This window comes from Varanus komodoensis, unplaced genomic scaffold (assembly GCF_004798865.1).
Source record: "Varanus komodoensis strain SLA01 unplaced genomic scaffold, ASM479886v1 scaffold110, whole genome shotgun sequence".
In the NCBI taxonomy this organism is placed as follows: domain Eukaryota; kingdom Metazoa; phylum Chordata; class Lepidosauria; order Squamata; family Varanidae; genus Varanus; species Varanus komodoensis.
The window spans coordinates 17,088-32,256 of record NW_025335318.1 but is presented as its reverse complement, the minus strand read 5'-3'; the positions used below and the strand labels follow the sequence as shown (position 1 = coordinate 32,256).

Below are 15,169 nucleotides of genomic sequence, written 5' to 3'. Positions count from 1 at the left end.
AGGGAGCCTGTGAAAACTGCAGTGCAATTCCTGGCAGCGTCCCCCAGGGGTGCTCAGCATGATTCATTTGCACATGACAATCTCTGGGCCTCTTCTAGATCATGGATTCCCAGATCTCAAAGCAGGCACTGAGTGAGATTGAAGGACGGCATAAGGACATTTTGCGGCTCGAAAGCAGCATCAAGGAGCTTCATGACATGTTTGTGGATATTGCCATGCTGGTAGAGAACCAGGTAACTCTGCTAAGGGAAGAAAGGAAAGGGGGAAGTCAGGGAACTCCCTGGGGAAGCTGAATGAAAACTAGAGGCCAAAAGAGGCGCTCCGGAGCTGGCTGCTCCTTAAGTCAGGCATGCAAAACCTCCCTTCCATTCTGAACTCTCAGGGCCACATTCCAGTGGCGGCTGGGGCCAAAGCCAAGCAGTGAATTTAAGCCCCGTCCCCCGAAATACTAACATGCTTAAAGCTTCTGCTTGCCTGTAACAAAGCCTTAGGAGAGGCACTTTCACCTGTTAGAGTCTGCACAAAACCTAGGAAACTCTCCGTGGTTGTGCAAAAGGGTTGGTAACATGGGGAGGGGGCATGGCCTTCCAGGAAGCCCCAGTGGGCTGGATAAGGGACCACAAGCTGGAGGTTCTGCACCGCTGCTCGAAACCAGAGACACGGGTGTGAACCTGTCAGAGCCGTTGCGCTGCCGAAGAATATCTCAGCCCAGGTCTAACGATAGATTGGAGGCCAGCACCATGTTTACAAATTCTTTCGGTCCCTTTCCTGTTCTTTCACTGTGGCTCAGTACCACAAACCCTCCTTACAACCAGGCTGCAACTGGAATGAGGGGGGAGCTGCCGGGTAGCCAGATGGTCACGAAGCTCTAACTGGGGCACCTCCTCGCATCCTGATGGTGGTGCTGGAGCTTTCCTACTTCTGTGCTTCTGGGTAACAGCCGCTTTCCTTCACGCTAGTATTGCTCAACTTCCTGGAAGGAGGGACACAGACCTAGGGGGTCCGCCTACCTGGCTGGAATTTCCTTTCATTAGGAAAGGAAAGAGCAGGTCTGCAACAGCCCCTGTACTGCCAGTATTACATAGAAGGGACACTGGTTTTAGCCCAATGAAACCCAAAACAGAGTGCCAAAAATTCAGAGAAGTCTCTCCAAAGGGAGGGCTTCTTGAGACCGACATTTATTGTACACTCGTGATGCTTTACTCACAATAATTTCTGGCAGGAGGGGCAGGTTATGTGATGCTTCCTCCTCCAGGGTCTCTACCAGGCTTTTCCAAATATTCCCCAGCATGAAGAAAGGCAGAATGGGGTGGGGACAGGATGACACCATCATCCACCAAAGTCACTTTGACACACAGTGCGGCCCCCCAACACGTGCTAATTCTGTACCGCTTGGTTAGCAGGGCCTTTGGCCTGATCCAGCAGGACACATTTTTCTTTCTTGGCTTCTGGCGGTGTGCAGAAAGAATTCTGGGTGGGGAAATGAGGGTGAATGCTGGTGCCGCAGTTCTCAAGAGACTGGGGCCAGAGAAAGTGCTAAAGGGTGCAGAAAAATTAATAGTGGATGTTTGAACGCCTTACAAACCTGTCTTTCTGGAGTTTTCTACGGCATGACCCTTCTAATTTAATAGAAGTATGGTTCCTAGGATAATTTGGGTTTTAATAACCTGACATAATAATTGGTGGGAGAATGAGTGACCGTAGCTTTTTAAAGCTATATAATGCAGGGCTAGTGTAGCCTGATGCAGCGCATGATTAAGGGAGCTTGGGCACGAGAGTTGAGATTGAGGGCACGCACCAAGTGGGTTGGGCTGCAGCGACCGTGCTGCTTGCTGTGTTCTCGACTGCCCTTCCTTCCTTTGAATTGTATATTGATAGACTAAAAGTATCCATGCATAGAATAGCCCTTTCCATGCATCACAACCCAGACCCTTGATCGCTGCCTCTCAGTTCTGGGGCAGAAATAGTCTGTTGAATAGTGTTTCTGCCTTGATGACAGTCTCTAAGGCCCCATTGTTTGTTTTCTGCTCACAATGCAATTCTGAGGAGGTGGCGTTCAGGTCAAACCATGGTGAGTGTTTCTTTCCAGAATTTAAACAGGGCTGTGGGGAGAGGGAGGGAGAGGGAATATGGCCTTGAGTGGACTTTTGTGGTTGATGATCTGTGGCAGATGCTTTGGACTACAATCCTATCATCCCTGCTGGTTGGGGCTGATGGGAGTTGAAGTCCATAATATGTGGAGGACACCAAGTTGAGGAAGGTCATTGGGTGGCCCTTCAGAGGGAGAGCGATGGTGGTAGAGGTGACAGCTTGGCTCTCTTGAAGGTTAGACAAGCTTCCAGGGAGGAGCTGCATGGGGGGGCAGGTGCTCTGCTGAAGTGCAGCAAAGGAGCTCTGGACAGTACAGAGCAAGGTGAGGTGGTCTTCCCCATATCAACAGGTTTTTCCTAACCTATTAATGTACTTCCCCTCTCTTCCCCCTTCTCCTAACTTTCATAGGGAGAAATTGTAGATAACATAGAACTCAACATGATGCACACCCTAGATCATATAGAGAAAGCTCGCGACGAGACCAAAAAGGCCATAAAATATAAGAGTAAGGCGCGCAAGGTGAGTCTTTCCTGTGGTCCGTGCACTATGTGCCTTCGGCTCACACTTTCTGCTCCTGCTTCTCTTCTGCTTCCGGCTTTCCTTCTCCTCCGCAAGGGAGCCATGATTGACCGCATAGAAAACAACATGGACCAGTCTGTAGGCTTTGTGGAGCGGGCTGTTGCGGACACCAAAAAAGCCGTCAAGTATCAGAGTGAAGCGCGAAGGGTGAGGAGACATCATCGCAGCCCACCCCATCCCGTTGCCTTCCAAGTTCCACTACCAATCTTGAACTCCTGAAAGCCCAATGGAAACCCTACACCTTTTGCCCTTCTCTGCTCCTTCTGCCAAAGTCCTGCATTCATTCTCTTTAGAAACCGATGTGTGTTTTTCCATCCCATCCACTTCCTGTTCTCCCTGCTCACCCCAGCCCTTGTGGCCTGCTCAAAACCCCACCTGGTTATGTAGTGAACTGTCTGATTAGTTAGCAATGTGTCATTAAGCATTGCTTTGGTTTCCAACCAGTTTGTAGGCACTGTTGGTTCCTCTCCTCCAGCATAAGGAAGGTCTCTTCTTTCACAGCTTACGTCTCCTCACAATCTCTTAAAAACTTTCATCTTGAAATCTTGATCTTTGAATGTTGATCTTCTTTAGTTTGCTATTACGTGCCTCCTCTACTTCTGGTCTGAGCTGTCCTTCCATTCTTTTATTGCATTGCATGCTAAGCTTTGTTCCTCTTTAAGGTGGGGCACTTCTGGGAGGGGGAGGGCTTCAGTGACCAAATTCAGGCCTGGAGATTCCCCAGCCCAGCTTTTTGAAAGGCAGATTTCAAAGTAGGAAAGATGCACACTGAATGTTTTGCAGCAGCTAAGGCAGGGTGGGTCACTTGTGGCCCTCCAGATGTTGTTGGATTGCAACTCCCATCATCCCTCACCATCAGCTATGCAGGCAAGGGCTGATGGAAGCTGCAGTCCAACAGCAAATGGAAGGGCCAGATGTAGGACACCCTTGTGCTAAAAGCAGAGGAGCTCTGCTAGGCAAAAAGGGCAAATCTGAGCGGGGTCTAAGCTAGGCGCTTGTTTTGGTGTCCTAGATTGAAGCAGCTGAGACCACCTTAATCCCAGATGCTTCCATTTGCTAAGGTCATTTTTATACTGCAGGAGAACTCACTCATTTGGGAGAAGTAGGGCAAAGAAACCTGATAGTTTTACTAAGTTGATCCAGAAATGGTCATGCTTTAAAATAAGACTGAAATAGTTCTACCTTCACACTGCTGCTTAATGGCAGGTCAGCATATTGTAACGGAATTTAAAAACTGGGCACCACATTTTAAGCCTGAATGATGAAACATGATGGTGGTGGTGGTGGTGGTTCTAGTGGTTCTACTAAAATCTGAGCTGACAGTTCCACTTGGTGGGATGGGATGGCAATGAAGGGAAAGGCCTGTTAATGACAGACTGCAAGCTTACCTGAAAGGGCAGCCTCACTGATTTTGTTTTTAGGACTTTGTGAATTAATGTCCACAGGACTGGGCTGCAGGTCCCACTTGAAGGGATTCATGCCCAAGTTAAAAATGGGATAAAGGCCTGTTTTCCTGTTTCAGGAGGAAAGGGAAATCATTGCATGCTTGGTTCTTATTTTGGTAGTATCCCAGGCAAGTTTCACATTATAATGAGGGTCAAAGTAGATGCAGTATTTGTCACAAGGAATTTTAAAAAAATAAATAGTTGGTACTGAATCTCCTGAGCTGGATCACAACCAGAGTATGGGGAGAGAGGCCTTTAACCCTTTGCTTTTCTGCAGTCCTTATTGGAATTGCTTCTGGCTATCTACAGTTCACAAGAATTCACAATGGGAGGAAAGCTGCCATTGGTACAGACGGAGCTTTCCTTCCATTGAGATCAGCAGGCAAAGGGGCTCTGGAGCAGAGGCCAGGCTCCAGCAGCCCCCCAGCCCATACATGCACACACCATGATCCTGATCCAGGACATCCCAGAGCCAAGTCTTATCCCAGGGCATACCAGGAATAAGCACAAGTCAAACACCGCATCTACTGTGGTCTTAGTCTTATAGGCACAAACCTTTGTAAGCAAGTAGTTAAATGAAAACTTCTTTGGCCAATTTAACTATTGGGCTCATTCACACATGCACATTCATCACTCCCTTAATCTATCCCTTGATGACTTGGACCTGCATGTGTGAATTTTTCCTTTGAATATGATGGTGTTTGAGGCTGTGTTGGGCCATACAAATGTGGAGTACTGTTTAGACCTTTAGTTGGGTGGCACATACAGCTCATTCCCCAGTGTAGGGACTCCACTGAGCAATGAGCTTGCAAACATCAGTCTGCCCTAAGCAGCACAAATTGAAGTGCTGTAGTTTAATCAGAAGCTGCCTATTTAATGTATGCACACCGTTTTCACCATTTGCTGTTACGTCATTATTTATTGCTAAATATTCCCTTTTCTTTTACTGTTCCAGAAAACAATAATTATCATTGTGATAGTGGTTGCCTTGCTGGGCATTATAGCTCTCATTATTGGACTTTCGGTAGGGCTGAAGTAAAAGCAGCCAGCAAGGCTGCTGGCTCTGAACTGTAAGTAGCTTTGGGAAGCAGAAAAGTTCTTCCAAATCTTCTCTGCCTTTTTAGGGTGATTTTAACTTTTCTTGCTATCTCCTCTGCTGCTTTGCTTTCAGAAGAACTTCAGAATATTACAGATCTGGGACTCAGGCTGATTTGATTTGTCTTATGGCAAAATCCAGAAATGCCCTAACCTGCACAAAGGAAAAAGTTGTTTACTGTGTGTTACCCACAGGGATTCTTCCCACAGTGTGTGGGGTGGGGCAGAGGCAGCTTCAGATCTTTTGACTAAATAGTGTGACCTGGTTGGGAAGCGGGCAGGAAGCCCATGATGGCCTGATTTCATATCAGTGTGATTTAACCGAATTTATTCTAGTGATTCTGGGAATAAAACTACCATAAAACCATTTGCCTTTTATTTTGGAGAGGATGAGATAGTGAATGGGCGAGGGGCAGGGGGAATCATAGGTGCTTTGATACAGAAGTAAACAAAATCAGCACTCAGCAAAATAAAATGATCAACATTAAATGAGAAATTAATTCTAAAAATGCTACCCAGTTCTGGAATTTTGAGCATGATGATGGTAACAATTTTACACAATCTCTGATTCTGGGATTGAAATGCTTCTTTTTGTCTCTGGCTTCTGTGCCGTATTATTGCACCTCTGCTTTTGAGCCTTTGCATCTTGATTGTTTCCTTTTGAACTTCTGAGAGGCTCAGGTATCCTGGAGCTAGAAAGTATGATCTCTTTTTTTAGGTCAAGTCTGTAAACCCAAACTTGTCCCTTCAGAGAAGAGACAACTGTGTAGTCCCAGCAATACTCATTCTGGGAGCTGGTGTTGGGTTTCGTGCTGCTTTTCTTCTGCAGCCATAGTGGCATGCAACCATGCTGCCAGGTTGCTAGTCCACCTGCCTGCTGTTCTGGGCATACAGTATACAAATCCACTCTGCTTGCAGTGCTGTGTTAACAGTACAGCCTGGCCTTCCTCAGATCCGATGGTGCTACAGGGCCACCCATAGAGGAGAATGCAGGAGTGCCTCTGCCTGAGGATACACTTAGCTCATCTGGGCCCCTGTAGATCCTGGAGAGCAGGTCAATGACACCTGCTGCTCCCAGATCCCTCTGTAGAGGGTGCCCTTCTCCCCACCCCAAGCACCTCACTCAGATGAACATTTGCAGCTTCTCAAACAGGTCTGCTCCCTCCTGATTGGCTGCTGGACCATTGCACTGGAGTTGGGAACTTGGTGCTCTGCAAGATGCCTTGGCCTGCAACTCCTATCTGCTCCAACCAGCATGGCCAGAGATGATGGGTATTGTAAGCCAAAAAGCTGGTGGGCACCAGGCCTCCCTCTACAATTGAGCTCCAGGTCTGATTGGGAAGGGTCTCATGAGCCTGTCTTGCCCTAAGCACATTGGGGGGTAAGGCAGGGGGGATGTCTCCTTTCTTGCCCTGCCATTCTATAGAGCTTTGATACGTACATTCCTGGTTGCTCATCCCATGAGGATTAACTTCTCCCACTGTGTTCCTTTCCTTCCTCCAGACACTCCCAAGCTCTTCCTGGGTTGGTCGCAAGACTTCCCTTCCTGATCCTCACCACCACAGTGTGACCTTTCCCTGCCTACCCTCCAGCCTGGCCTCTTGGATTCAGTATGAAAGGACGAGTTCTCTTGCACCAGTGAATCCTGTGAGAATGCCATGCTGTTCTAATTCATTCCTTGGACAAACTTGTGTAGCAAGAAGACTCAGTTGTATCTCGCTTCATCCAGGAAGTCCAGAGATCACAGGGTGCTCCAGAGAGAACGTCCCATCAGATCGGCTCCTTACCCATCCCTTCCTTCCTTTCCACTATACCTGCTGCCTCTAATTCAAGCATTTCCTGTTTTTTAAGTCCACATCCTTCAGGATTTTTCTACAGTACAGTGGAATGAACCCTAAACAGAACTTTGGAGTCACTGTTGCCTACCTCACTACCTTGTTTTCAGTTTTCTCTTCAAATCTGCCAGGACTTAAGAAGCGTCTGCTGCATAACTCCTGACCACCATCCCTTTGTATACTGAGGTTGAATGACAAATGAGGTGGATGTTTCAACTCCTACAGTTTACAGGACACAAATCTTAGCACACTAGAAGTCCCTCAGTGCAACTTGTCCTGCCAGCCCCAAAGAGAGATTAAGTACGAGGCATGATAACACATGCTTAATAGTGCCAAGCTACTAGATAGGGCTTGCAGTCACCTAAGGCAGTTTCATGGAGGTCAAGCAGGTCAGGCCCAAATACCAAAGTAGGCAGGCCAGGGTTGCCAAATCGGGCTGACAGTTGCATGCTGCAGGGGACGTGGCCATTAGTATTTGAGCCTCCCAGTTCTAAACTACTCGGGTTCCATCAGCTTAGCTCAGAGGAGAGGGCATTGCAGTGAGGATTCCACGCTGTGTGTGCCAAGAACTGGAAAGTTGCACTCTGCTGTCTGCAGATAAAGGCACTCCTTGCAGATATGTTTTGTCTGTTTATTAGATAGCCCATTACACTTGTTTGGGATGTAACTGAATTTGAGTGGCGTAAAATGCAGTTATGTCCTGCCTGCATTTAATTTTGCATGAGTGTCTGTGCTTGAAGGCATAGTTGTATGTCAGTTCTCCCCTGATACATAATTACCTGTGTGTGTGTATAGATCTTTGGCTGAGGATTGAAGAATTATGAAGAATCAAAGGCTTTGCTTGCTTTGACTTGTTTTATGTTACAGGGATGGGTATTACTGAGGATTTCTATCCTGTTTGAGTATCCATATTGTACCTACCACCCAGAATTAAATGTGTATAATCTGACTATCAGGTTTACAGGACAAGAAAACATATACAGAAACACAGGACTGTTTGATCAGGCATGGTAGATAGATATGTGCCTTCCTAATACGGAAACTCTAACCAGAGAAGACCTTACTGTTAGATAAAAGACTCCATCTTATTACAGGTGGAGTTGTTTCATCTCTCTCTTAGAGAGGCCTTCCCCAACCTCGTAGCCTCCAAATGTTTTGGACTACAACTCTGATTCCAATCACCCCTGGTCAAACTGGATAGGCAATTTAGAGTCCAAGACCTCTGGAGATCACAATGTTGGGCAATACTGTTTACTTTTAGCAGTCTAGTTTTAGTGACTTGTGTTCTTTTGTGATTAAAAATTCCACTCAAGTTTTGATGCTTCCAATCATGGGCTTTACTTTTCTTAGGATGATAAACATTTGCTAATATTACACCTTGTAAGTTCTTTGGCTGTCTCACTGCTTTGTTTTCAGCCATAACAGTGTCCTCCACTAAGTGTCACTCACAGAAATTGAGGCAGATGTGTATTTGTGAATAAAGTTAAAAAGAATTTGCCTAGGAAAACACCAGGAAGAAGCATCTTTCATTGACACCACCCATAATACAAGAGGAGAGTATAAGGTCTTTCCCTGACATCTAAGCAGTGTTGCCTTCAGCATCATTAGATTCACTGCATGGAACTGAACTTGCAGACTTAAGAGGACCAGATACATCATTTCCTTCAGAGCGATATCTTCCTAGAGCTGATGGTTGGTGAAGTTACAGGAGAACGATTCCTATGACAGAGGGCAATAGCTTCTGGCAGTAATGTTTCCATTAAAACTCAGGGGAATGCTGTACCCAAGGTTCTATATTTATACATATTGATTGGGGTGCCAGGTTTAGGTGTATTTCCCATGGAAGACAATACCAGTTTCATTGGAATTGTTTCCTGGAGATAATCACCTCCTAGTCACTAGCAAAATATGGCTAGTTTGCCTACTTCTTCAATAGCTGTACTATTAAAATCCACCCAGTATCTGGGTTGCCTTTTCATGATGCTGCAGGTACCCTGACCTGTGATGCTTTCTCTGTAAAATGCGAACAGGTGCTGCTGGCAACAGCATTTGCATGGATCTCCTCCATGTGCAAGCAGACGGAGCTAAGAGGGGGGAACCTGCACTAATGTCCTTCCTTCTAGGCCTTGAGGTCTGTGACTTGTAAGTGGTAGTTGAGAGGATGGTGGAATGACCGCCTGTAAAAGCAAAAGACTGTCAGAAGGCTGAGCTGCCTATGGAGAGCAGAGGTCCTAGGAAAGCGATTGTGTCTGTTTTTTAAAAGTTGATTTTAAAATGTAAAAATAAATGAACGTATTTGAAGATGCAATCGTAACTTCTGTTGTAGTCTGTTGAACGTACGGACTAGATATAGCTGTATAAGCAGTTCCACTTGCTGGGGCGGGAGCATATGCTTTCTTGGCTTTGTCTAGCCCATATCTGTACCAGGTATATATATATATGCTTCTGCACAACACCTTGCAATAAGCCAGGATATGGGAGATTGCTATTATGAATACAGAAGGACTGAGGAACTGCTTTTAATCACATCTGGAACACCAAGCCTGGTGGGGTATGTTGCCTCATCATTAAGCCAGATCCTGGAGATAAGATATTTAATGGTGGTACTTTCATGACTTGCTCTTCAAGAATGCTAGATGGGGATGTACCAAACCAGGGAAATCTGGCTTGTTTTTGCTGAGAATTCCCAACCCATGGCCTGTCTGAGGGACTGGAAACAGCTGAGGCTCCCCCCACAGCCTTCCATCTACAAGATGGACCACAATTTGCATATTCTTTTGAAACCACCAGTGGAATTTATGGTAACGAGCACTGATGCAGTTTTAAAGGGACTTGCACAAGCCATGTTTTTCAGGTGTAGCTTTTGTATAAAACAGCACCCAGAAGACATGTAGCTTAGCAAGATTTGCACAAGTCTAACTAATCCACATTTTCCAGGTGCCATTTTGTGCAAAAATGGCCCATTTCGTACAAAACAGCACCTGGAAAATAAATGGGTTAGTGCAGTATATACAAATTGTACAAGTCCCAGTAAAACAATGTTTTTTCAACTGGTTTCTATAAATGTCATTGGTCATTTAAGAAAATGCAAATCACAGTTCATCTTGTAGACATAAGTCTGCAAGATACCTCAACTTGCTCCACAGCAAGTCAGAACAAGAGCATGGGCAGCAAACCAGAATCTGGGGATTGAAATGGAAGAGACCAAATGGATTTCTACCCTACCCCAAACTGATTCTTCACCTGTCTCTATGCTAGCATCTACATAAATGCTTTAACACTGTTCAGGACCCAGAATAAAACTAGGTGCTTTGATAAGTGCTGCCAGGCTTTGATAAGTGCTGCCAGACCTATTCCCTTGATTTAGAAAATTTCACTAAACGTCAGTGTAATTCACAACTGTGAAAGAACAGTCCATAACACCCTCTAGCTCTTTTGTATTATTTCCTAAGTGTCCTATTTTCTGATCCCACCCGGTTCCCATGATCTTTCCTCTTTCCTCTCACTCCTGTTACCAGCTCTATTCCATTCTAATGGAATATATCTCTGTATATTACTATTCATTTTCCCTCTTACTGAGCAGAAGAAGATTATGATCATGATATGCTGCATCATTCTTGCCATCATCCTGGCCTCTACTGTTGGGAGCTTTTTTACCTGAGTACTGTTCCCTGTCCCCCATCACTTGCCTCAGGTGAGTAATTTGTGGATACAGAAACCTGATTTGGTGTTGATTTTCTTAATCAGAGTAGCTTTGGTCCATTCTGAAACACTGCATTCTGTTATACTCCTATATTCCAATTGGAGTACCACAGATTTAGCTAAGGTGCTGCAGAATGGTGTACTAGAAAGCCCTCCGAATTTTAAGACTTGGAAGAGATGGGGGAAAGAGCCATCAATCTTAGATATAAGATGATGCAAGCCGGCTTGCTGAGGTCAAGTAACAGATAAGCCAAGGTCTGTAAGCATGTAGATGAGGGAGCACTCTGCTTAACTCAGAGTGAAGAGAATGTCCATTGTTCAGGATAACAGCCTCATGGAATCCTTGGTGGTTATTGTTAGAATAGATTGCCACTTGCAATCTTTGCTTCTGCTCAGGTCTTTGCTTTTTCTTTTTTCCAGGATGGATTTTTCTTTCATACTTCCCTTGGTCCTATGATCTTCAGTGCTTCCTCTCTTGCTGGAGATGTTACAGCCAACCATTTACCTTTCAAAAGGTGTTAGTCGGATTCCAGGAGTGAAACAAAAGCACGAGGAACTAGAACAGGGCCCAAGCTTAGAACACTGGTGTGAAGCCATATACAAGTTGGTATGAATGTTACTAGAGTAAAGGGGCCTTGTTCTTAGCTTCTTCCCACAGCCATGTTTTTATTGATTTGACTTTACTCCTAATTATGCTGGCTCTTTCTGCCCAATGAATAATTTCTGCACTGAAATGAAGTACTTGGAAGACCTCTTCTTAACTACTTTGGGTATCTCTGGAAGAAAAATCGCAAGGCACCACCCACCTTATTCTATCGTCTGCAATTATTCTAAAGAGGTGTGGGATGCTGGGTATTCCTGCTTATGAATTAGAGAATCCTATCCCCTCCAGCCATGCTTTCTTTTTTTCCTGTTCACACAGTCAATGCCCCCCTTACATTTTATGATTGGCCTTCTGTATAAAGTACCAGCTCAGGGTACCCAGTTGGTCCCACCTGCCCAACTATATCAGACTGTTCCTAGCCTATTTCTTCTATAAGAGAATGGGAATTCTTGAGGCAGAAGTGGCTGGCACTCATAACAGATCCATGACCCTCTTGTATTCTGAGGCATTTTGACACTAGTTGTATTAACATGTATATAGGTGTGTCCCACAATGCCTCAACATATTTCTCATATCCTGGAAGAAAGCTTGTCATTTATTTAAAAACTTAAGATGTACTTGCAAAAGAGTATGTGGCTCCCTCCCTTTATTCACCTCCCTCCTAGGGATGTGGCTAGAACATTTTTATTCCTTTAAGTTTGGCATAATTGTATTTCATTAGCTCCTCCTCCAGCTGGAGAAAAACTTCAGGTTGCTTCCCTTTTAAACAAAAGCCAATTATTAAGCAAAGAAGGGGAGATCTCTGCAACTGCATGATAACCTACACTTGCAAAAATTTTAAGACTCATCAATGGTAATGTATGTGATGAACCACAGGGAGCTTCATGCTGGAGAGAAAAACTTACTTTCTCTTGCCAGTGGCTTGTGTAAGATGATCTGCCTAAAAACATGAATGTTAATAGAACATTCCTCCTGAATAAAGAGAATGGTTGTCTGACTGACTGATTTGGTGTCATGGATGATGCACTAAGAAAAATATGGAACTGCTCAGATACGGTGATGTGTGAAAACCTGTTATTCTAGCAGACATGGGCAACCTCTAGCCCTCCAGCTGTTTTGGCTTCACCAGTGTAGCCAGTAGTGAGGGAAAAGGGGTGCTGTAAACCAGAATATCTCAAGAATCGCAAGCTGCCCACCTCTGTTTCAGCAGGAGGAATCCCCTGACAGAAGCTAAAAATACTTAAGGCTTCTTTCTGGATCAACCCAAAATAATGGAACAAATGCCTTTGTGGAGCTATAAATATCCTTTCTCCACCTGTACCTGTTCAAGCTGTTACTCCATACATCCCCTATATTTGCAAGAAGTTAATGTTCTTCTATGTCTTTCCTTGGCAGTGTTGGCAATATATGTGCAAAATTTAGCCTCAGACATAAACAAGTTAGTCACAGATGGCAAATCTCCACAACTTGTTATCACACAAGCACTTTAAAACACTACTATTTTAAAACAAGCTAAAGGAAAGAACTCCTTCATGGATCACTGCCTTGCCGTGGTGAAGGGGCCTGTGTAACTCAATGAAGCTATGAGCTATGCCGTGCAGGGCCACCCAAGACGGACAGATCATAGCAGAGAGCTCTGACAAAACGTGATCCACTGGAGAAGGAAATGGCAACCCACTCCAGTATCTCTGCCATGAAAACCCCATGGACAATACCAAAAGGCAAAAAGATATGATGCCAGAAGATGAGCCCCTCAGGTCGGAAGGTGTCCAATATGCTACTGGGGAAGAGCGGAGGGCTAGTACTAGTAGCGCCAGAAAGAATGAAGCGACTGGGTCAAAGCCGAAAGGACACTCAGTTGCAAATGTATCTGGTGGTGAGTCCAATGCTGCAAAGATCTATACTCCATAGGAACCTGGAATGTAAGATCCATGAATCAAGGCAAGCTGGATGTGGTCAAACAAGAGATGACAAGACTGAACATCGACATCTTAGGAATCAGTGAACTAAAATGGATAGGAATGGGTGAATTTAATTCAGATGACCATCAGGTACACTACTGCAGGCAAGAATCTCTCAGAAGAAATGGAGTAGCCTTCATAGTCAATAAAAGAGTAGGAAAAGCAGTACTGGGATACATCCTCCAAAATGACAGAATGATCTTAGTTCGAATCCAAGGAAAACCATTCAACATCACAATAGTCCAAGTCTATGCCCCATCCACTGGTGCTGAAGATGTTGAAGTTGACCAGTTCTCTGAAGGCCTACAACACCTTCTAGAATTAACACCAAAAAATGATGTCCTTATCATCATGGGGGATTGGAATGCTAAAGTAGGAAGCCAAAAGATAACTGGAATAACAGGCAAGTTTGGCCTTGGAGTACAAAATGAAGCAGGGCACAGGAGGGTAGAATTTTGTCAAGAGAATATGATGGTCATAGCAAACACTCTTTTCCAACAACCCAAGAGACGACTCTACACATGGACATCGCCAGACGGTCAACACAGAAATCAGATTGACTATGTGCTCTGCAGCCAAAGATGGAGAAGCTCTATACAGTCAGTAAAAACTAGACCAGGAGCTGACTGTGGCTCAGATCATGAGCTTCTTGTTGCAAAATTTAGGCTTAAATTGAAGGAAGTAGGGAAAAGCACTAGGCCACTCAGGTATGACCTAAATCATATCCCTGATGAATATACAGTAGAGGTGACAAATAGATTTAAGGAATTAGATCTGATAGACAGAGTGCCTGAAGAACTATGGACGGAGGTTCGCAACATTGTACAAGAGGTAGCAACTAAAGCCATCCCAAAGAAAAAGAAATTCAAGAAAGCAAAATGGCTGTCTGAGGAAGCTTTACAAATAGCCAAGGAAAGAAGGGAAGCAAAAGGCAAGGGAGAAAAGGAAAGATACACCCAATTGAATGCAGAATTCCAGAGAATAGGAGAGATAAGAATGCCTTCTTAAATGAACAGTGCAAAGAAATATAAGAAAGCAATAGAATAGGGAGGACCAGAGATCTCTTCAAGAAAATTGGAGATATGAAGGGAACGTTTCATGCACAGATGGGCATGATAAAGGACCAAAATGGCAGGGACCTAACAGAGGCAGAAGAGATTAAGAAGAGATGGCAAGATTGCACAGAAGAACTATACAAGAAAGAGCTTAACGTTCCTGATAACCACGATGGGGTGATCACTGACCTCTAGCCAGACATCCTGGAATGTGAAATCAAATGGGCTTTAGGAAGTCTGAGCAACAACAAAGTAGTGGAGGAGATAGTATTCCAGCTGAGCTATTCAAAATCTTAAAAGATGATGCAGTGAAAGTGCTACACCCAATATACCAGCAAATTTGGAAAACTCAACAGTGGCCACAGGATTGGAAAAGGTCAGTTTACATTCCGATCCAAAAGAAGGGCAATGCCACAGAATGTTCAAACTACCGCACCATTGCACTCATTTCACATGCTAGCAAAGTGATGCTCAAAATCCTGCAAGCTAGGCTCCAGCAGTATGTGAACCGAGAACTACCAGAAGTACAGGCAGGATTTCAAAGAGGCAGAGGAAGTAGAGATCAAATTGCCAACATACGCTGGATCATGGAGAAAGCTAGGGAGTTCCAGAAAAACATCTACTTCTGCTTCATTGACTATGCTAAAGCCTTTGATTGTGTGGATCACAACCAATTGTGGCAAGTTCTTAAACAGATGGGAGTACCAGACCATCTTATCTGTCTCTTGAGAAACCTATATGCAGGTCAAGAAGCAACAGTGAGAACTGGACACGGAACCACTGATTGGTTCAAAATTGAGAA

The 15,169-nt window shown here is 44.7% G+C and overlaps 1 protein-coding gene across 5 annotated transcripts in view; it reads left to right on the top strand.

The window, feature by feature from the left end:
- Positions 1–12,352, top strand: part of STX3 (syntaxin 3) — a 47,859-nt gene extending 35,507 nt beyond the window's left edge. Inside the window, exons 8-11 of one of the 5 annotated variants that reach the window (XM_044420779.1) lie at positions 99–233; positions 2,500–2,610; positions 10,629–10,739; positions 11,168–12,352. In XM_044420779.1, coding sequence (XP_044276714.1) covers positions 99–233; positions 2,500–2,610; positions 10,629–10,706 — 324 coding nt within the window. In that variant the 3' untranslated portion in view covers positions 10,707–10,739; positions 11,168–12,352. Of the gene's footprint in view, positions 1–98; positions 234–2,499; positions 6,872–10,628 lie in introns of those variants that run through there. The other 4 variants (XM_044420777.1, XR_006413797.1, XM_044420778.1 and 1 more) reach the window with 4 other exon arrangements.
- Positions 12,353–15,169: the final 2,817 nt, after the last annotated feature.